The 15,942-nt window shown below is 40.9% G+C and overlaps 1 protein-coding gene across 1 annotated transcript in view; it reads right to left on the bottom strand.

Annotated features, from left to right (window-relative positions):
* Positions 1-290: 290 nt before the first annotated feature.
* Positions 291-15,942, bottom strand: part of GAN (gigaxonin) — a 56,972-nt gene continuing 41,320 nt past the window's right edge. Inside the window, exon 11 of the mRNA XM_014609254.3 lies at positions 291-14,951. Coding sequence (XP_014464740.1) covers positions 14,770-14,951 — 182 coding nt within the window. The 3' untranslated portion in view covers positions 291-14,769. The remainder of the gene's footprint in view (positions 14,952-15,942) is intronic.

The following is a 15,942-nucleotide window of genomic DNA, read 5'->3' as shown; positions in this document are numbered from 1 at the left end:
GCTTCCCTCTCTCCAGTGCACTCCACAGCCAGGTAAGGCCAAGCTGTTCCCACCTGGCCAGAAAGAAGGTACCCCACAACGGTCGATTTGGTCTCCTGTGGTTTTCCCTCTCGACAGTCTCCTTTAATGTCTTCCATGCGGGTAGGTTTTTAACCATAAGCAGCCACTCTCTCTCCCACACAGCCCCACTTCCGACTCCACTGCTCCAACTGGCTTTGACTAAAGTTTTGAACTATATTCCTCTATTAAAAAAAATCCAGCATTTAAGTAAAGCAAGAGACAATGAACAATTCTTCAAGCCATCAGTGTTTTATTTGGTTAGTTTATTAAACACCTTTTTAAGACAAGTAATTTTGGTCTGCACCCTTCTATAAAATGTTTCAAGTTCTGAACAAACCTCCAATACATAAAGCAAAGTTACTTGACCATACACAAATTTCAGATCAAAATACAACACTCTGTTTTCTTACATTTATAAAACCCAGTCAATACAAACTACTTTAAAAAAGATAAAACACTTTCACTGATCCTTGGTACATTACAGCACAATTTGCACATTGGCAACTAGGTCCCCAAAGCACAATTCATGCACTTTGGAAGGGGGACCTTCCCTTAGTTACCCAACATTATACTGCACATGTAAACAAAGTAAGTGCTACTTAACCCAGGAAAATTCTCATATCCCCTTTTGCATCATAACATGTAAACTAGAAAGTGATTTTGAAAGAAACATTACTGATAAGAATCAATGAATCGTTCCACTTCGCTGTTACAACAACTGATAGATGTGGTCCAGAGACAGAGTTGGGTGATTTTGACAACAGAAGTAAACTAGAAACACATGGTTTCCTAAGAACGGATTATAAAGCTCAAAAGCAAAAAATCACGTTCCACCAAAGTATTTAGGGACACATCTTGAAAAGTCACCATTTCCAACACTTGAAAGACATTCAAACTATACACCGATTGTTTCAACTGTGAATACAATTTGTTCCATTGCAAAACCCAGATTTTCAGTAATAGGTCAAAGTGCCATTAAAAATTGCACATTATTCTTCAAACATGAGAATACATGTTAGCATGCATAACGTTCATTCTTAACTATTCCTAAGAGCTTGGAGCGTTGCTAAACTAAAAAGGTACAGGGATCCTCTATTAAGCAAAAAAGGAAACAAATAAGGATACGCATAGATAATTATATTGAAACTGAAGCCTGGGTTGACAGACATTCTCTTGGAAGTCCCTAACTAGCAAACGCTTATTGTTTGGGAGAAGAAAAACTAAAAATCGGGGGAATGAAAGAATAAGTGGTCTGATTTTTGCTAACTGTATGCCCAATGGTTGCATAGGCAGTCAAGGCAGTTGCACACGCAAAGTAGTAGTGCAACTGAATGCATATTTTTCCTGGAGATTTCTCCAGCGTCTCAATCTATTTTTTCACCCCCTGCACTAGTTCACCAACGTGCTAATTTTGTTTCCAATTTAATCGTGAGTTCAGTTTAGATCCCACTAATGTTAAAAGGAGATTGTGAATCACTTAGCCCAAAATACATAAACCAATCCAATGCTAAGTATCTCATTTTTCAGAATCTCTCCGATCATGAACCTAGGACACCATCAGAACTCTGGAACTTTTCAGGGTACCACTGACACTGCACTCATGATACGAGGTTGCACACCGCACAACTAGTGCATTTCCTGGAAATTAACTAATACGAGTGTAAACATTGCAAGATGGAAAAAAATTAAAGTTTCGCAAATTCTAGTAATAGCTATCCATCCACTAACAGAGCAAGTCAAGAACAACTGAAATACTGCGTGCTGCCCTCCTAAAAAAAGACAGCTCTCCAGAATTACGCCACGCGGCTAAGATCATTCTCGAAGCTGCGCGGCTGTACTGTAGTCACTGTACTGGGGGAAATTAAATTTACAGGGTCAGCCAGCAGTTTTGGGGTCTAGGAACGGTAGAAGGAGCAACTATGGGGAAAAAATTGCTAAGATACCCTTTAAAAATATCACTGATAATTTATAACACAAACCAGCAAATATAGTACTTTGAAAAATGCATAAAAACCCTGTCAATATAAAAATCCCCACTAAAATTACACAACTAAGCAATTTTAATCTAAATATTTTATGTGCTTTCTCTATAAAGGCCACTTTGACATTAAATACAAAAATGTACATTTTCCCAAAATAAATAATCTGTTTCTCAATTAAAAATACTGAATATGGAAGCATAAGAAATTTATCTGCTGCCTGCTGTCTGGATTGGCTATTTCTCAAGAAAGAGATTTTCTAGGATCTAGTTATTTCCAGTCAACAAAAGAAACAGCACACTTTCAGACTCTGTTTGGCTTACTGTGTCCTACAGCAGAATTTGGGGCTAGGACTGAAGTGAAGTCTTTAAGAGGTCCTCATCAGCCTAGGGAGCCGAGGGCACTTTGGAGAGGTTTGTCTCCTGTGCTAGACCCCACAGTCAGAGGTTGATTCATGGAGGTAAACTAAAATTAATCTGAATTAAGAGAAGAGAAACAGTAACCGGAGTTCGGAACAAGGCATGGGGGGAAAGGTACAAAATAATGTCCAGTAAAATGGAAAATGCTGCTTAGAAACTGAACAGATTTAGGATGAGGTAGAGACACCGCACTTCAGGCTCCTTCGAAAATCACAATCTCCAAAGCATTTCTGGAAATGCCAGAGGCATGCAAGGATGACAGATTCAGGTTTACCAGGAAACTACAATGACCCAAATACATCCTCAGCTTTAGGGATACAAATGCTAGGAGATGACCCTGATTTACACTACAGGTAAATCTGGGCTGACATCCATCCAGACCGCTCCAAGAGAAAGATATTAGCAAGAAGAAGAGTCAGAACTCAAGGGACACATGGTGGGAAGCAAATTAAATAAGGAAAATGTGCAACAAATCAGAAAGAAATGGGGATGGGGAACAAATAACGTTGATCTGGATGTGAGGTGGTAGTCTATCAAAAGCACTCATACTCTGGCTCCAAGAACTGGATTTAGAAGAGCCACGTGGCATGGACGCTCCCTGCCTTGCAACAAAGGATTCCCTGGGGCACAAATACTCCAGTCTTCCTCTTGGAGAAGACAAGCTGAGGCCAAAGATCTTGCATCTGACCCCACAAAGGAGTTCTCTCTCTAGCAAGGAGGTGCACACCTGGCAACATATGCAGGTTGGATGCTGTGTTCCCAGATTTCTACTATTTAATATAAAGTCAATCATTGTAGGCTTAGGGTCAGAAATACGAGAGAGAAATAAAAATCCAGCTTCCAAAGGATCCAAAAAGTTCAAGTGAAAAATCCTGAGTAACCAATGAAGTTTGTGTATGAAAGTCTACGTTTAGAGATGTAGTAATCTCACCCCTAAACTGAGCCTATACCAGGGGCGGGCAGTTATTTTGGGCGGAGGGCTGCTTACTGAGTTTTGGCAAGCCATCGAGGGCCACATGACAGGCAGCCCAGGGCAGATTAACATTAATTATCTAAACTGTTTAGGGGCCCCATGGGCCGGATAGAATGGCTTGGCAGGCTGCGTCTGGCCCGTGGGCTGCATTTTGCCCGTCCCTGGCCTATACAGATAAAGTTTACATAGGAAAAACAAGTTTTCCTGTTCAAACAGAAAATCATTCGGTTAACAATATCCTCACACTCAGAACACCAGAGCGCTCGGCAGTCTGACTCCTTTGTGCTGCTCATCTCACAGAATGATTAATGTACTCATGAATGCCCCAACGTGGTTATTTCTAGCTTTATCCAGCACCAAAATGTTGGGGTTGCATACAATTCTGCAGTGAGATTAAACTCTTGAAGTCTGCCAGTGATCAATTGGGATTTTAATTTTTTTTTTTTTTTTTTTTCCAATTCTTTACTCCAACCTCACAGGATATATGATATTGTATAATGCTGTTTTAATTAGATGCTCTAACTTCAGAGTTTTCTCTAAGATGAAGGAAAATTGTGACTTAGCTGTAAAAACGGCTGAAATCATTAGGAAGTATACATACCCTGTAGTTACTTTCCTATCTACGCATTTGTGAAAAGATACTTTGGTTGTCAATTTTTTCCTATTGTATACTACAATGCTTGCTCTACCACCCTATAGTAAGACCCCAAACCTCCTGTTCCCTTCCACTTGCTAGAGTGACAGAGTTCATCTGACACAGGTTTTACGAGTTAAATTAACCATTGCCTTCAGAGGCTCAAACTAAGTACATATTTAATTAATATGAATTCTTCTAGAGTAGTACAAAAAACTAGCAACATTTGAAATTAAGATATTTGCTTCTTGTTGCGATACCTCAAAGATGATCCTATTTTCTAAAGGGCCCTCTGAAATTTCAGTTTCTGAGTTTTGCTCAAGAAGTATACGTTGAGCACACCTAAAAACCGTAGACTTTTCCAGTGTCAGTGCCAAATTCAAACCAGCTTGTTCAGAAGATTATCACCCTTCCCAGCGAAGCATATGAAAATCAAAATATTCCCCGCTACAAAAATCCAGTTTTCAAGATTTCCAAGGATGGACATTTGACAAAACATGATGTCAACCGAAATTGGAAGAACTGAAGCAAAACACTGCGATGGATTCAGAGTCTTACCAGCAACACAACGCAGCAGAAACCCAAACCCATTACGTGCACTTTCTGCTCCAGTGGCAACAAAGCAAACAAAGCCAGCTTTCAAAGGCCACACCGCTACAAGGAACAGGTGGCATGGCTGATGGGAGAAGCTACTAAACGAACACAGCAGCTGCATTATCGGCCCTCCGTAGGGCTAAGTAGATCAGCTCCGAGGGGAAAAAAAGAAGCATCCCTCAGGTCTGGCTGAAGATGACAATACCGTAAGAGTAGGCAGCTCCATGTGGACAGGATGCACGGGACCCCACGTGGCCAGATATGAGGACTTGGCTAAAGAACCATTAATAACAAGGTTTTGGGGGCTTTTTTTGGGTAGACCCACAGCCCAGTGCAAAGCTTCTCAATCCTGTAGCTAATTCGCACGCTACAGGCAGCTCTTTGTTTCTTCTTTCCTCTGAGGGCAGGTGCACTCTTGCTCTGATATCAACTCAAAATGCACATGAGCTGCAAAGCAAAAGGAAGACTGTAGAAAGTTTGCTACTGAACATTTCATAATTTGATTTTTTTTTTTTTTTTAAACAACTTATAGCTCAATTTTTGCTTGCGTCTTGGTGGCTCTTTCAAGTTAAGGAGCTGTCCCTGCTAAAGAAGAATTGTACAAAATACTCAAGAAACCCAAGAACTGAAAGGTAACTGGTTATTATCGGGTTAGAAGTAACATTTTAAAGAATGTCACGTGTGGTCAAGCATGACAAAGAATGCACTGGGTCCCCCTTATTCAAACCAAACAGGATCTGGACCTCCGAAAGCTCCAGTGAAGTGGGCAAGACTGCTTTTGGATCTGGAAAGTGATTTATCCTGCTGTAGGATTTGGATAGTCTACTCTCCCCCAACGACCAAGTTCCATGCAGGTAGGGCTGGCACCAAACACGCAATTAAGTCGTCTGGCATTTTCCCATGGATTTCTGCAGGCACTGAATCAAGTCCCCAGGACAAGCAGAATATATAGCAGAAGTGGAGAGAAATTTGCCCATCTGCTCTATTTCACTTCCAAGTGCAAAGAGTTTTAATAGATCGGCTTCCTATCTAAAGCCATTAGAACTGCTACGTCCTTCAATTGCTTCTTTCATTCACAAGCCAAGTTTAGTTATTTTCAAGTATTCGTTTTAAAGCAGCTGCAGAACCCTAGGGCCTGCCACTGAAGACTCACATATTTTAAAGGAAATGAAGAAAAACCAGCCTAGAAAAATGGCACTATTCCACCCTGTTTCCTGTTAGCCTTTTCTTGAAGAATAGATGCCAAGGTGTTGAGAAAAAAACTTGCAAAAAAAAAAAAAATTGTGAGGTAGCTGGGAATAGGGATTTATCCCCAATCAATAAAGAGAGAGATAAATGCTTCCTGACTCTAAGACAGCTGTGTAAAAGCACTTGCTACATATGCTCTGTTCAGAGGTGGGTTACTTTAGTTCAGTGAACTCTAACCTGCGCATGTTATCATTTCATACGTTTGATCAGAAGCAAGTCTTGATTTGATACTGTATATCTGAAATGGCGAGCTAAGCAGTCCCCTCCCCTCAGCTGTAGGTGGTGAGGTAACAGCTGGGTGGGAAAGCGTTTGAGTATATCTTAAGCGGAAACCATGCGCGGCGGCAGCAATTCGTTTCTGGAGGACATGGTAGGAGCCACCTGCTGGCATATCCCCCCCAGCTGCAGAGGCTGGTCCAGAAGATTATTGCACAACTGGAATCGTGCAGTTTTCAGAGTTAGGAAATAGCTGGGCCAGAGGCTGACGGGAGCCTTGGTGCTCTGCAGGAGTGAGAGGGGGGCAGGGGGAAAAGACAAGGCAGGAAGCAGTGCTCCGCGGCAGGCAATCCAAACAGACGTCCAGGGATCTGCGACCTAGTTTGGTAAAACTGGGGACAGTTTCCAGCTCGCCCAATCTGCACCAAGCTGGGGTGTGTGTAGGGCACTAGTTTTGGTAGCTGGAAGTCACTGGCACACAGCAGTGTTCTGCCTTTGGCTCCAGCCTGGTGGCAGTGACACCAGCTCCCCACCAAGATGTATGGCCCCTTTGCCTTGGAAGGCTAGTGCAACGTGTCCATAGAGATGTGGGGCACGATCCTTTCCTTCTTACTCTCATGCTTCACATTCAGCCCTACTTCAAAGGTCCGCTAGCAGTCCTGTGTCACACTGGGATGCGATACACAAAGTACCGATACAATAACTGCATTGCACTGTATAATACAGTCTCAGTAAGAGGCATATCTCTCTCACCTTAAAAGAGCTCCAGTTATAAAGGAGCAAATTACTAGGTTTTGGAACCTAGAGAGAGAAAAAAAAAAAAAAAAAGCAGTTTAAATAATGGAATAATAGTTCCTCTCCTCCTACCCCAGCCCAAAGGAAATAAAAGCAGGGAGGGGTTGGGAAAGAAAAAAGCTGCGTATGAGCTCTATGTCACCAGATCATCCTGGAAGAGCCCTTTTCTTTACTTGCATGACAGCTGACAAAACTGTTCAATGCTTGAGATGTACATTACCTGAAGAAGAAACCCTTTTCGAATGAAGGTATTATAGGGTTTCTCCTCAGAGTTATCTGAAACCTTACCAAGAATTTAAGAGAACGTCAGCTTAGTACAACCCGCGTGCCGGAAATCCTGCTTCGTACAACTGCAGGCTCTGCAGGGAATCAGGCTTACTGATTTCCTTTTTCAAGCACAATTTGGGGAACAGAATACTGCATGCGTCTCTAAAGCATTTACCTATCCTTGTTCAAATAACCAAAGCCTGATTTTTTTATTTATTTATTATTTTTAGTAAAGCGTAATGTATTTTTTTAAATTTAAAAACACAAAAGTCAGTCTGGTACAAGCAGACGGACACTACTTGTTTCCTTAAAGCTAGAGGTAGTCCATAAATAAAACAGGAGTTGCTTGGCTTGAACTGCCCAGCACAGTTAAATTCATTGGAAAGAGAAACTAAGAACAGGCAACGATAGCCAGGTTGGAGCAAGCTGCCTATTGCACGTGAAAGTCTAGACTTTCAGCAGTGGCCTTTGCTTTCACAGGTGCCATTTTGTGCCAGGTTATTTTTTCACCCTGTCATTAACTGCAGGTGTTAGGGTGGAGGCACAAAATTATATCGCAGAGAGAGAGAGAGACGGGGTCAGAGCCTGGCTGAACCTCAGACTCCACTGAAATAAAATCTAGTTTAAGAAAAGCGGCACACATCACACAGCAGAAGTCAAAGCAGTGATGGTGGTGGTGGAAAGGGAATTCAGACACACACTTTAAGTGAAGATTTAGAAATACTTACTATATAGCATTTAAAAACCCCCAACTTTTACACATCTGATTGATGTTCTTAAGACAAGGCTTTTTGTCTAAGCATAAGAGTTTCTTTTTAGCCATTATTGTAGTCAGAAAACTTCCCCTTACTACAAGGGTTTCAAATACCGGTCTCAACTCAAAGGCCACAGGTAACAAATGACCGCGAGCATATTCATTTACTGTCCAATCAACTCGGACACATGTACATGATAGTTGCATTCCCACGCTGATTGGAATGAAATACAAGAACACCAAGGCAACGAGATTTAAGCTATTGTGTTGAAAAGTTCCAGCCTTCCAGTTTAGTTTTAAGGCATTACCATATGGTATTTCAAATGACCCACTAAATAATATTGAGTACATTCCCCCCAATTTTTTTTTTTTAAATGTTTATGGTCATTTGATATTTATAAGTAGTAGACAAGCTACTAAAAATAGATCTATTTTGAAGTGCCAAGAAAATTATTGCAGGGGTGTAGGTTGTAAATTATTACAATTTAAAGGATTTAAAGCATTGGAAATCTCTCATCTGTTGCATCTATTATCTTGATGCATCAGTCCCTAATTCACAGAATAAAGACATTGGACGGTTTGTTCAGTTAGGCACTTGGAAAGTGTTCCCTATCTTTCAACTCTGACATTAATCAACATTTGACTATAAACTTCACTTGCCAGGTTTTAACTGTTAAAATTACAGAAATTTAAAGTCGGAAAGGCTGCTAACTCAAGAGGGCTTCCGTGTTAATATAGATTTTTATTAAATATAATATTTAGTGTTATATTTTATATACGGTGTGTATGCATGAGTGTGTGCATGCATGCATTCGTGCATGTGTACACACACAGCTATATAGTATGTATGTATAATGTACATATTATATGTAGTAATTATTATATTTACTAAGCACTAGAAGACTGTATAAATGTGATCCTTCCTACAGCAGTTTAGTTTAACATACTAAAGTGGCTTAGGAAATAGGCTGTATATTCAACATGCACAACCTACTAACAGATTTCAGAAAAAATGTGCATTTTGAGGAAAATGCAAACAAACTGGTTACTTGCCCTGGACAGAATCCCAGTGTCCCAAGTGCTAGCTTCAAGCCAATTTACTCAACACTTCATAAGATCAGGCCCCAAATCTTACTAGATGAATGATTTAAGGTTTATTAAAATAAACACAGCGCCTGATAATAGTTACGTTTCTCTTTAAAATGTAGTAATTCTGCAGAAACATAAACCCTAGCTGGTAAAGAGGGTTTTTAAATAGCAATAATAAGCGAGAAAACCGGGGGATGGCAAAAATTTAAAAAAAGCTACAGTACAAATGTCTGATGTATACATCTCAGCACTTGCTTTCATCTCAACATTAACAATAAAATACTGCAATTTACCCTAGAATCCGTATGTTCTAGAATCGGCACGTTCAGATTTTCAAACCAACTTGTACCTGTTTCCACAGACCTTGTGTAAGCAGCCCAGAACATAAAAGTTAAAGAGAAACAAAACAACAGGATGCTTAAGAATCACTGAGAATAGAAGGCATCCTATTTTCACTTAAACAAAACACCACGACTCCTTGAAAAGGGTCATTGCGAGTGGCACAAAAACACGGATTAGTTACAACGCAAGGATGCTGTAGCCTCTGAGTACTTCTGTGTCCCTAGCAACAATTGCATTTGCTGCAACTTGACCCGAGACACAAAATTCCTTCTGCAGGCGAGATAAGTTCAAATGCATTGCACTTTATCGAAAATATTAATAATTTAAAACATTAAAACATATTCTTGTCAGCTGCCATTTTCTATTTACATGCCTGGCACCAGTGCTCTCGTACAGAGCAGTGTCCATGTGCATCACGTGGAGTGATGTTTCAAGGCAGCCGTGGAGAGTAATGCAAAACCCGCAGAACAGTATTAAAAACAAATAAAAAGATTTACAGTGTTTAAGTAGCATTCATTTACAAAATAATCCCAACGTTTTGGAGCACAGTGAAGTTTAAAGGTCCATGTACTAGAACAGAAGAATTGAAATATCCATATATACAGAGAGAACCAAAAGTTTGGCACTTGTAAACGGCCTTCCTCTGTTATTGCATCCTGCACTGTGTGGCGAGTATGTATTACCAAAAACATTCAGACTGTACAGTTTGGCTACTGATGCAACTAATGAGCAGAGAAACTGCACTCAGCATCTAAAACCCCTTCCTTCTGTACATTTACCCAAACATGCAGGCACAATAACTTCCAAAAAAGGACATCCTCTTTGCTGTTCTGAGAATGCTGCTAATAACATCACTGAAGGAAATCAAGCTGCCTGACATTTTCTGGAGGGGGAACTGAACGCTTACAAATAGAGTCGGGGGCTCCAGTAGTTTTGATGAAAACATTCCCTTTTGTATTTGCAAAAATAACTTCTATATGATTCAGCAATGAGACCGCCCCAAAATGCTTTTGAACAACTGCATTCAAAGGGAAAACGGGACCGAGTTTGTCCTCAAAGAACAATAAATCACTTGTACAAGTCGGTCTTAGCTCTTGGACTCATTGCTGCTCTGTGATGTAGTCTAATCTTGTTTTTATTAGGTTTAAAGAAAGTTTCTTCACCGCTATTATCGCAAGTTACTTGACTGGGGGCAGCCAAGTCAATCTGTGGCTTTGGGATAAATGCACAAAGGGCTGTAGCTGGGAAAATATTTGAAGAGAAATGTCCTGCTTTGCTACAATTAAGTAGGGGACTCTTTGGAAATGCCCTTTGGGTAGAGTGGGATAGGTGTATAAACGGGCAGAGGGCATGAAATCCAGGCTAACGCTGCATGTTTAGCAGCACAGGGTTCCTGCTACACTGATGAAATGCTGTCTGGCTGGAGGGAAAAGGGGCCCCCCAGGTGCACCTTTCTTCAGACCTTTGGCAGGACCACGAGAGCAACACCTGATCAGAAACCGAACAGACGCCACAGCAGCCGTCTCTGAACGACGGGGTAGGAACCATCTTTCCCTCCCATCCAAAAGCCACCACAACGTTACATTCTTCAAAACAGTGCAACATAATCATGCCCATGATGCTTCAGGCTCAGAAATTGTTGAAATAGAACAGCGACCCTTTCCAAAACATTCACCTTTCATCTGGAAGTGGATAAAATCTTCGGCAATGTTTGGACAAGGGGGAAAGGAACAATATATATTTTACGTTAAGCATAAGTTTAGTGTTAAAAACAAGCATAACTACCACCACTATTCCCATCGTCAAGGTCTTTTGTGTGCATGTTTATTTTTGGGGGGGTTTGTGTTTTTGCTGCATTTTTAATGTTGTTCTTATAAGATTGCTTCCATTTCTCTAAAATATGGCTACAGACAAGCTTGGGGCTTGAACCAGACAATTCCCAGTGAGGATTTTGCCACATTGCAAAAAAGATAAAAGTTTTTTTGGGAAAAAGAAATAGAAAGCGACCTCAATGTGTGCACTAAGAGATATGCATGCATATACCTAAAGTTGGCTGTGTGCGCACACAGGTTCCTGCTAATTCAACAAATTTCCAGCTCAAGTCTTGAAGAAAGTGAGGTGCCCCGGCTGCCACACGTTACTCAGAGCCCCGAGTTGCCACCTCAGCTCCTTGTACAGCACACGGAAATACTTAGGCACCTGAGACTGCAAACTGCAGAGCAGAAACTGCACAGGATGCTGTTTAAAGTTCAATCGTAGGAAGAAGAAAAGAAAGGGGTTGTGACTTGGGCCAGCTGTCCCACGGAGTTGGGGAACAGTCTAATTCTAGACAGGGAGAGGCACCAGTCTCTGCTCAGCCGCCAACCCTCTCCTGGAGTTAGGCACCTGCAATCAGGTCAGTGCTGCCCCGCAAAAACCCAGGAAGACCGACGCCCACCACCCTGCAGCTAGTGGTCCAGCGACTGAGGCTCTTGGTTGAGAAAAAGGAGATCTGGCTTCAAGTCAAGAGGAAGAAAAAGGTTTGAACCTGGGTCCTGACATTCCCAAAGCTAACCACTGGGCTGGGCTACTGGGTATGATAGGGCAGCTATACTAGCTGCTCAAGAAACAGCATCACCCCCATATTGTGTGCAGATTAGACATGCTTTGACAACACCTATGACACAGGCTCTGCTGACAAGCTTGGGGGAACCAGTGCAAGGTCCTGTCAGGGGTCTGGCACATGACAAAGGTCTGAGCAGCATTGGGATTTAAGCAGTTTGGTGCATTATCCCCAGAAGCAGCTTTGGGGCCTTGCAGCGACTAAATAGGGGTCTTCAAGCACCTCCGAGACCTTGGTTTGAGAGTTAGCTGTACCAAAAAACAGCAGCTAGATGCTCATGTACCTTTGTGGCTGCAGCCCACCGGCCCCACTGCTCAGTTACACTATACAACGATTCATATGCTTAAGGTTCAATATGCATGCAAGCCTTAGGACAAGACGCTTAAAAACTTTGCTGTCAAATTTAACAAACCACATGAGCAACACAAACCAATCAACTCCAGATTTTCATTTCTCTCTCTCTCTTTTTTTTTTAAATGCGAGTCACATTTGGTTAGTTCTGCCTTATCTAGTTAAAAATGTAAATGTTTAGCTCACTAGTCATTACTGTAAAACAGTGCCAGAGCATCCACAGCTCTGAACACAGATTTCATGCGTCTGCTTGCCTAGATGCCGAATCTCCTCCTAATGCTAACTAGGGAGTTGAAGGGTGCTGCGAGATGCTCAGAACCTTCCAACACGCTGAGCGCATGTTCAGAAGCATCCAAGCGACTTGGAAACCTGTTCAGATTTCAAAAGTGACTTAGGTGCTTTTGAACATCTTACATCCTCACCTTGAAGTGGGAAACTTTGCAAGATAAATGACTGAGCACTCAAGGTAAGTTACACAAAAGATCTGGAGATGGAAACAGTGGTGCATACATTTTGTAGTAAAGTATTATATATATCATGTCAAATCTACAGACCAATATTAGGTCTAAAGTTTCTACTCACTGCACAAAAAGTACAACCAATTTAAAAAAAATAAAATAAAATACACAGACAAAAAACCCCAAATAGGCTAGAAAAAAAACCCCGATGCGTGCAGTCCAGAGTCTGCAGCACTTCAGCATTGCAAGAAAGGACTACATTCTGCCCTCCTTCAACACCATAGTAACTCCAGTAAAAAAAATTAAAATCAGAGAATGATGAAAAGTATTAGTAAATTTTGGAATGTCTTTTGAAAGAAAGTTTAGAAAGCTGAACAGCAGCTATTTTGTCAACATTTTCATCTAGGATGAATCAATGGAGTTAATCTGGATGTATGCTAAATGTAACTGAGGGCAGAACGGCCCACTGATTTTTCAGATGAGGTCCTTCAAAGGTGCAGAGTGGAAAGTACGAGGTCCAGTAATAACATTGGTAACACTGCAAGTCTCTAAGGGGTGGGAAGTTTCAACTGCATTTCCGGCCCTATTTTACTTTGAAGTAGGGCTGCAGCTCACCAGTCATAAATAACAAAATGAAATTAAGAAGTGAGGTAAAGTGTGTCCTAGCCAGCAGACAGTTTCTACCAACAACAGTCCACTCAGTATTACTACTGCTGTGAACAGAACTTAACAACCTTCAAGCACTGAATTCATCACTACAACTGCCTTCCAAAACCAAGCTTTCAAAGACAAATGGTAGTAGATAGCACTGTTCTTTAACACAAAGGTTATAATTAAACCAGCATCTGATCCCAGCATAAACTGCCTGGGCCATTTCCTTTAAAATGGTAATTTGAAAAATCATGTTTTCCATAGCTTGCATCTCTTAATGCCCCGCCTTTGCTTCTCCCCTTTTATACCATCATACCCCCAAAAGCCCTTGACATTGCAAAGCTGCAGGGATTTGAGTCATTTTGAATGAAGAGACGCTGCTAGTTTCTCTTTGATAAGAAACTCATGCATGGTCCTTCTTTACCAACAACAATACAGATGCAAGATTTTCTTGGCTGTGATCCTCCCCTTTACTTGAGGGCTGGAGATCTCAGCCTTCAAAAAATCCATGCAGCATGCATGCTGGTCCACCCATACACTGAATCTTTAGACCATTTGAATGACACAGGGTAAAAAAAACAACACAAAACGAAACAAAAACTATTGGGTTATTCATCTGTAACATACTATACATTTCTTTTAGATTAGTCCATTTTAAATATATTAAAAAAAAAGATTCTTAGGAACAAAATACACTGCAAATGAATGAAACAAACCATATATACACCACCACCGTATTAGGCACAGACCTTAACCTGTGAAGAAGGGCTAGGATAAAGGGTGCAACAACCAACACCTCCCTCTCGCAGCTTCAGCCATGTAACAGTCTTTTCCCAAGACACCAGAGAGGTTGGTTTTCGTACAGCATTTGTACAGTACAGCTATCAGGGTCAAGATAGCATATTTATTCTTATTCCCAGCAGGGAATATGCACCTTCATTTTTTTATTTTTTATTTTTTTTATTTAATTTTTTTACTTTTCAATAGATTTTGCCATAGTAATACCCAGCCCCACCTCTTTCTGACACAAAGAAACTCCTTCCCTAGCAGAGGTTATTCCCTGAACAGTTAGAACAGAAGGAGTTTTTCTGGTCACAGGTTTTTGGGTTTTGTTTTTTTTTTGTTCATTTTGTTTTACTATATAGTTATTTCCCCCCAAAAACAAGAACCAAGACTCAAGCTTTGAAGCATTTAAAAAACAAAAACAGTTACCATACCAAAGCACAGATTACAGTATAAGTTTCAGTTGCAATATCTTTGTTTTTTTCCTTATGTAAAGCTATGTTATGGTGGACCATGGCAGGCTCTTCCAGTCTCCTCCCCTTGTGCAAGGCTGGTCACGGAGAAGGAACGCGGATGCGGAACAACCCCTGCTGAAGCTGCAGTCGGAAGAGCTTGCAGTTTGCAATTCGCAAGGCTGCGCAGCCAGTGCGGCGAAGGTCTGATGGAAATAATGGTTTTGTGCGGTGCCAAGTTCCCGTGCTCCTTTTAAACTCTCTGACATAGTCGTAATTTGTACCTAGAGTTAGATTTGAAAAGGGGGGGGGGGGGGGGGGAAGGAAAAGAGAAATACATTGCACTTTAAATTACACAGCAACTCTCAAATAGTTTAAAGTCTAACAAGGTCATTATATCTCCAGGCTAAATGGAAGCAGAAAGACTGATGCTATCAATTTCTAAATGGGATTTCAAAGAAAGTAAAGTTGAGAAGCATCTGAATTGAGAAGAACAAAGCAAAGCAAAAAGGATTTTTTTCCCTTCCACATTTTTTAATTTCTGCTATTGATCACCAAGGTCAGTTTATATCTAGATAGGTATCTTGTTATGTATAGATAAGAAGACTATATAAAGCCAGAGGTCCATGTCTTCCAGAAAAGTAAGCTGTACAAATCAATATCTAATACAAGAATTTCTAACATTTTAGAGATCCCTTTCTACTGGAAAGGTCATGGGACCTGCTCTTGGTCCTTTAAATTTACTTTATCATTTGTCAGAGCTACCATAGCTGCAAAGCAACTGGCGTTTGCCAGGTATACATCCTGAACATTTTCTCAGATGTACAACCAAGCTGAGTAACACTAAAAATGCTGCCACGCTTATGAATCCCAGAATCTCTGCATTATATTCCTAAGAGTACTCCGAGACAACTTTTTTGGAAATGAACCACCAATGTTCTTTTTTTGCATGTCTTCCCCCGACGATGGCATTACCATTTTGTTTTAAATATTATTAGCGAATGATACTTCACAACATGTAACCTAGTAAGGTTACATATTACATTCAACATTTTTCCATGAGGAAAACTCAGTTAGAAAAGTGACACCACAAAAATTGAAAAGTGTATCTAACAAGTTTCCTACCTAACTTATTCTGTGTCAAGGACAATGGACTGTTTCCTCCCCAAGTTAGTACTGCAGAGCAGCTGTGACACTGTTGCAAACCTCTCCCACACACACTCTAACCAGGGATTACTGTTAGTCAGACTACTTCCAGACTGGTCACATGCCAGA

This window comes from Alligator mississippiensis, chromosome 10, assembly GCF_030867095.1.
Source record: "Alligator mississippiensis isolate rAllMis1 chromosome 10, rAllMis1, whole genome shotgun sequence".
Taxonomy (NCBI): domain Eukaryota; kingdom Metazoa; phylum Chordata; order Crocodylia; family Alligatoridae; genus Alligator; species Alligator mississippiensis.
The sequence above is the reverse complement of the archived record's forward strand: the minus strand, read 5'-3'. Positions and strand labels throughout refer to the sequence as shown.